At 35.7% G+C, this 7,207-nt stretch overlaps 1 protein-coding gene across 1 annotated transcript in view; it reads left to right on the top strand.

The window, feature by feature from the left end:
* Nucleotides 1-256: 256 nt before the first annotated feature.
* The window catches only part of LOC149221895 ((+)-alpha-pinene synthase, chloroplastic-like), a 182,960-nt gene continuing 176,009 nt past the window's right edge, over nt 257-7,207 (top strand). Inside the window, exon 1 of the mRNA XM_089387513.1 lies at nt 257-471. Within this exon, the coding sequence (XP_089243639.1) occupies nt 257-471 (215 nt within the window). The remainder of the gene's footprint in view (nt 472-7,207) is intronic.

Below are 7,207 nucleotides of genomic sequence, written 5' to 3'. Positions count from 1 at the left end.
CCAAAGAATTTTTTACCGATAAGAAACCTAATGTTCTCGTTTTAGAATTTTTGGTTGTCCCATATATTTTCATGTGTCGAAAGAGAAAAGAAACAAGCTAGATGCATCTGGGAAGAAAGGAATATTTGTGGGCTACAGTGAAATTTCAAAGGCATATAGAATCTATGTGTCTGGTCAAAGAGAAGTGGAAATAAGTCATGATATCACTTTTGATGAAGATTATGCCCTTAGGAAAGTCTGATATCTTCCTATCCCTATGAAGGACAATGGTGATGATGCAGGAAAGCAGGATGAACCTCTGACTGATGACCTAATGCCCAATGTTGAAGGTCTGATGGATCCCACTAATCCACCTCCTAGTGAGGCCACTAATTCGAGAAAACAACCTTTGTGGTTCAAAGATACTCTTGAAGATGTTGAGAAACATATTGCACCGAGGGTGCCATTTACTGAAAGAAAGAAGTCGAACAGGTACCAAAGGTACTTATCTACCATGAGTACCATTCTATAGTATGAGCCAGGTAAATTCAAAGAAGTCATGAAACACCAAGTCTGGAAGGATGCGATGAACAAGGAATATGAATCAATCATGAAGAATGATGTCTGGGATGTGGTTCCCAGACCCAAAGACAAGTATGTGGTCACTTCAAAATGGATTTACAAAATCAAACATGGAGCTGATGGGAGTGCTGAAAATTTCAAGGACAGATTCATTGCTCGCAGCTTCTCTTAAAAGAAAGAAGTAGACTATGATGAGATGTTTGCACTAGTTTCCAAATATACCACCATCCCTTCGATCATAGCCCTCGCTACCTCACAAGTTTGGAGCCTACACCAAATGGATGTCAAAACAGCTTTCTTGCATGGATCACTTAAAGAGGAAGTATATGTAGAACAACCCAAGGGGTTCAAAGTTCAAGATCATAGTTCACATGTATGCAAGTTGAAGAAATCCCTTTATGGGTTGAAGCAAGCCCATAGGGTTTGGTATCAGAGGATTGATAAGTATCTTATGAAGGCTCTTTAGTGAGCTATTTGAGCACGTGTTGGATACCACCATGATCTTCTATGACAACCAGAGTGTGATTCGCCTTTTAGAGAATTCTATGTTCCACGATCGCTCCAAGCACATTGATATTAGGTACCACTTTATCCGGGATAGGGTACATCGGGGAGCAATAAGGCTCCAACACATCAGGACGGATGAACAGGTTGCAGAGATTCTCACAAAGCCCTTGGGGAAGGTCAAATTATTAACCTTCCAAGAGAGACTTGGAGTCATGGAAAGACCCTCCTATGAGGGTCCCATATGAGTTGGACACTGAGCTCTGGGAGCTCTTGGGGGCTTAAGATACTTCTTGGAGCTATGAGTGACCATAGGATGAGTGGTTCACCTTCCCCTAGTTGTGCACTATGTACACGATGAGTGGTTCACCTTCCCATGTGATACCTTGATGGTTGACATGTGTGTAGGGTGAGTGGTTCACCTTCACCTACAATTGACATATGCATAGGATGAGTGGTTCACCTTCTACTATGGCATATGAGCAGGATGACTGGTTCACCTTCTCTTGCCAATGCCCTAGCATACATCCTACCCATGGAGTTTGGGATTCATGGGAAGTACCTCTCATCTAGCCAATGAGTTGGGAAAAGTGGTTAGGGGCCACAACACTATCGATGGATGCATCGTGTATTGCCATACTCCCTATGACTAGGATGCATGGTGTTCACAACTTGATCTGGGATCATGGACTTACTTTTGTCATTGGAGAGTGGTAAGGTCTTGTGACTCACTCTCGATCACTTATTCTTCTTTATTAATTCATGGTTAAACAGAGCAGAGAAGAGCAAAGCAGTGATGACAAAAATGGTACATAATGACAGGATGGCATGATGATGATAGATGAATTGGTTGGTGAAATTCTCCCTAGTTGAGAGGGAGAGTTAAAATTGGAAACTAGGGCCAAATTCAACTTTGGGACAGCTCATATTATGGAGATGATTATTGCATTGGATTCCTCTTTTTGACATGTCCAAGTTTGATATAAACATCACCTCATTCGAATTTATTCTCTTATGTACAAATTGTTAAGGTCGGCCTCAGCTTAATGTAGGCTCATGAAGCCCAATAGATGTGTCCTTTCACCCTCATCGAATTGTATAAATAGGAGTGACCTCTCTCCTCATTTGGACATCATATCACTCATCATTTCTTCTCTATCCAAATATGACTGGTTCATAGAACTTGAAGATCAAATCTCTCTCTTACACATGTGGATGGAAGGACAAATTTCTGGGTCAAATTGCAGGTCAAATTTCAGAGTTTCAGGACAATGTTGACCAAGGCTTCATTGGCCAAGTTTGGCTGTGTTCTCTAAGGAATAATTTCGATCTCTTGAGGTTGCATTTATTGGCATATAAATCAAGGTGTTTGAGATAGTTTGACCATTGTTGACTTCAAGTTGACATATGTTTTGACCATAGAAAATCACAATAGATTTTCTCTCTCCATTGACCAAGTTTGACTGAGTTGCTTTGGGTAGCATTTGACCTCCTCTTCAGGCCGATTTTGACAAAGGAGGACTGAGATGCATTGGTGAAGCATTGTTGTTCTTTTGACTAGCATTGACTTTCTGGTTAGGGTTGAAATCGACTGTAGTTGAGTGCAGAATTTTACAGGGCTGATTTGACAGTGTATTGGACAAGTGAATTTGATTTTTGTACTCTCTCTCTCTCTCTATTGAACTATTGAATAATAAAAAGAATATTTTATTAAATGGTTTTCCCCACATTGGGTTTCTTCCCTGGCATCTGCCAAATCTAGTGTCCTCTTGTCTTGGATTGTTTTTTTCATATGATTTTATGTTCTACCTTTATTTATTGTCAGTGTGATTAAGTTAATGTGGTTGATACTAGAAATTATTGGAAATTGTCATTGGGCTACTAAAGGAACATTGAAGTAAATTGTGCTAAGCATAGAACATACCATTGTTATCTAAAATTAACAATATCTGTATCCATCTACCTATCTATGGTTGGGTGATAGCTCTATACTATACTACTTTTCTAGAGAATGCAATGGAAGTCTATGGCATATTAGAGGATAAATGTTGTCACAGGTGTGCCCTAAATTTTAGTCATCATACCATTGTCGATAGCAGTAGTGATGGGGGAAACATGTTATCTTACACCTTCAAAATATTTTGTCCCATGTTAACTGGCTCATTTATAGCCAATTATGAATTGGTTGTTTATTCAATAGGCTCGAAACCTTCAATAGCTTATCGATTTGTGGGCTTGGACCACTTGTTGAAGGCTACCAATATATACTATGCCATTGATCCATTAATGCCAAGGGGAAGTATATGCCACATGTTGGATTTAAGCAAGTACATTATCCAACAGGTGGCATATATTGCCCGACGCATTAATGGATCAATGGCATAGTATATATTGGTTGTCCTTGTTGAAAAATGAGATTTATTTCAATGATAGATTACTATCCTTATAAAATTTATAGGTAATAAAAATTTCTCAAGGGATGTTAACATCATTTTCATGATCAATTGTAGAATTAATGATGGAGTGATTTGATTAGAGGCCTATGGAAGATTTGACAAGTCCTTAAAGTTTTGAATGCCACTGCCTGGGGCTAGATTTCTTCGTGCTCATGGTGGATTGATGTGCTTGGTTTTATGTTTTAATTGGGATCTAGGCTGTAACCTAGTGGCTAAGTCTTGGTACTTCGTGATTTTGGTTGTAAACCAGTAGGATTTTGATCTTGATTGAGGTGACCTATATTTTTTAATACAATATCATTTACAAGCAACATTTTATCCCAAAAAGGAGGATCTATCTTTTCCGGGTTTGATGAAATATAGCCACAAAATCGATGGATTATCAAGATGGTTTTTGATCTCAATTGAAGACCTGTACTTTTTAATACAATATCATTTACAAGCAGACTTTTATCCCAAAAAGGAGAATCTATATTTTCCAGGTTAGATGAAATACAACCACAGAATCAATGGATTATCCATACTTCACATATTTGCCCCATTTTTTCCCAAGTAAAAAAATGGGCATTATAAAGGAGAGAAGAATGGAACCTGAAACTCCTTGGGGAGGTAATCATGCTTCATGGACAGATCCATTGTATGCTTGATGCACTGATTGCAAGAATCCATGACCTCGAGGGAAATTATTACGTGCCTATCAAACATCTAAGTTGCGATTTTTATCATAGATATCCTCTTACCGAAGACCTTCAAGAAACCAATTGAAAATAGCTAAATTAGTGTACAAAATGAGCTAGGGCCAAGAGAAAGTAATGAATGTAAAATACCATATTTTGTAAGGTGGTTTCCCACGATAGTACACTGTGTAATGGCCACCCAATCAAAGGCCTTTTTCCCTAAATTATATAGAGCTCCCTTAAAAATTTGATTCCATGTTAATTCTGGTTCAAATTTCTTCGCTCTTCTTCGTCCTGCTGACTTTCGTAGGTTTCAAAGCACGAAACAATTTAAATTTTTCTCTTCATGGGTTTCAAAGACTAAACCATTTAAATCCTCCTCTTCTTCGTCCTACCTAGTTTTCATGAGTTTTAAAGCACTAAACCATTTAAATCCGTATATCCTTTGAAAGCATGATGTCACTTTTTATATCATAGGTTCATATCTTATAATTATGATATTATAGAAAGTAAAAAATAACCCCCATAATTTTGTAATGCAATTGATGTAGTGGCTAGCTCATGCCAAATGGTTAGCAATTGGTTTTGTAGGTATAAATGGTTCTACTTTCTATCACATTATATATTTTGGTGTGAGATATTTAGAGAGGTGAAGTTATATATATATATATATATATATATATATATATATATATATATATATATATATATTTATTTATTTATTTATTTATTGTAGGGTAAATTTTGTATTACTTTTTAAAGAAGAGTGTATATGGAAATGCTAAATGATTTAGGTTAGTGTTTCACTAAAAAGACCAAACTATAATCAAAATTTCACTTTTTGTAGAGAGGCATATGATAGTTGAGTATTCAAAAAACCAAAATTGATCACACATATATTGAAAAGCAGGCTAAATTTGCCTTGAGAGTAGACAGTAATACCAAAAAACAATGGAAGCCTGAGCATATAGGAGGGTCATTAGTGCGAGTCATAAGCATGACCCTCACTAATGACCCTTTTTGTTATAGTGAATGGTGGCAAGTGGATTTTGTAGTACTACCCATCTAGAATGAGATGGGAGATTACATGATTAAAATCACTCTGCTACTCTCTCATGGGGTTTTATATGGTTGAGTAAATTTATGCTAAGTCTATTTCAACTTTTCCAAATTATGGATCCCATTGAAACACTCCTCATATGAAGTTATTATTAAAGCACTCTTCATATTAGGTTCTTGGGTAAGAATTATGTTTGGTGTGTTGGTCATGGCATGGTTAAAATTTTAATTTAAGGATTGATTGGTCATGTCATGATATGCTCATACTATACATTAAACTAGATAAATAACTTGATATACAAGTGAAGAAATAGTATCTTAAGTGATATGACCTTGAAAATGAAATATGTAGATATGCATGAAAAGTTAAGTATTCAACTAGAGGAAATGTGCCATTTACTAATGAACAAACACTTCTCCTTATAGGTATTATTCATAATGTATTTGACCCAGTTGTAAGCCCAGTCCCATTTTGGATAATTTGTCAGCATTTGAATTTAATTCCTTGTGAATGTGATCAAAGGATATAACCATGAAGATTCTAATCAGCTTTGTAACTCTAATCATCCACTGATTTAATAAAGAAGTGTTTAAGGAAGTATGACCTTTCAACCAATCTATATAAACATCCTTTGAATCCCTTGTCACTTGTAATTTTAGATTGTTGAAGTGACACAATTAAAATAACTAACATAAACGACTGAGTCGTATTATTGTAGTACTTGTTAGATAGTAGTATTTTGTTCCTAGACTAAATTAGTCATTCACGTTAGTTATTTTTAGTTGTATTACTTATTAAATAGTTGTATATTTTAAGTCGAGACTAAATTAATCATTTACTTTAGTCATTTTTAGTTGGGTCACTTAATATTTCTCATTTTTGGTAGTATTTCACTTGGAAAATCCGTGGTGACTAACATTTTTAGTCACCTAATCATTAATTTCTCATTTTCTACTAGTACCTGATAGGAGAGCTCATATTTGCTTGAGTCATAAAGTTTATACTCTATTGAATATCTACAGAAGGTTTAGAATATTCTTAACAGAAGCGTGGTCAATATGAAAAATTCATTTAGTAGATCAAACTTACAACTATCAACGCTAAAAGGGAAGTACCTCATCTAGCCTAGTTCAACCCTTCTCCCTTGATGTCAAAGGGGGAGAGAATTTTGGTGTTTAGAGAGAATATTTGGTAGTTGCAGGTGTGTTTGCAACTGTTTACAGATGATGAAAAAACGCAAAAATGGCTTCCATTAAGTCCAAAGGGGGAGATTGTTGGAATTATGTCTAATGTGTTGTCCTTGATGGCAACTTGCTTGATAAAGATGTATTTGATGTCAACATTGATGACTATGGAACTCGTGAAAATTAGTACATATGTTATAGATGATATGGAAAGAGAAATGGGAGTTCAATGGTTAATGGATGAAAAATGTGAAGTTTTAGAAAGTATACATAGTTCCTATGAAGAAAGGTCATGTACATATGTAGATCCTATGATTAAAAGTCACGTACATAATAGGAACCATGGAAATCTAGATACTAGAGGTCATTACCATGTTATTGGCCGATAGTAATTGGAGAAACAACATTTATTTTACCCCATCAAAGAATAATAATGACAATACCAATGTATTTACCTAAGGTATTGGTTAAGGAAAAAGCTATATAAGGAGATGGAGATCAAGGTGTTATGTGTTCAAGTAAATGGTTTATTCATGTATAATATGATCTGAAATAGGTGTGAACCAAGGAGCATGGAGGAGGCTTAGATCTCATATATATGAAAGTGCATTGAGCACTAATGGTTTAAGTATCTAATTATGCAAGATATATTTCAATGACTCTAAAGTGATCAATGATTTTATAGTAAGGTATGCGCAATGTGAATTGTGTTTGCAGCGAAATTTTTTCAGATCTGTATGCTGGTTTTCTTTTGGTTAGTCACAT

The sequence above is a fragment of the Pinus tabuliformis genome, chromosome Q (genome assembly GCF_031772625.1).
Source record: "Pinus tabuliformis cultivar Carrire ecotype Pingquan chromosome Q, CPIR1, whole genome shotgun sequence".
Classification (NCBI taxonomy): domain Eukaryota; kingdom Viridiplantae; phylum Streptophyta; class Pinopsida; order Pinales; family Pinaceae; genus Pinus; species Pinus tabuliformis.
This window is presented reverse-complemented; position numbering and strand designations above follow the sequence as displayed.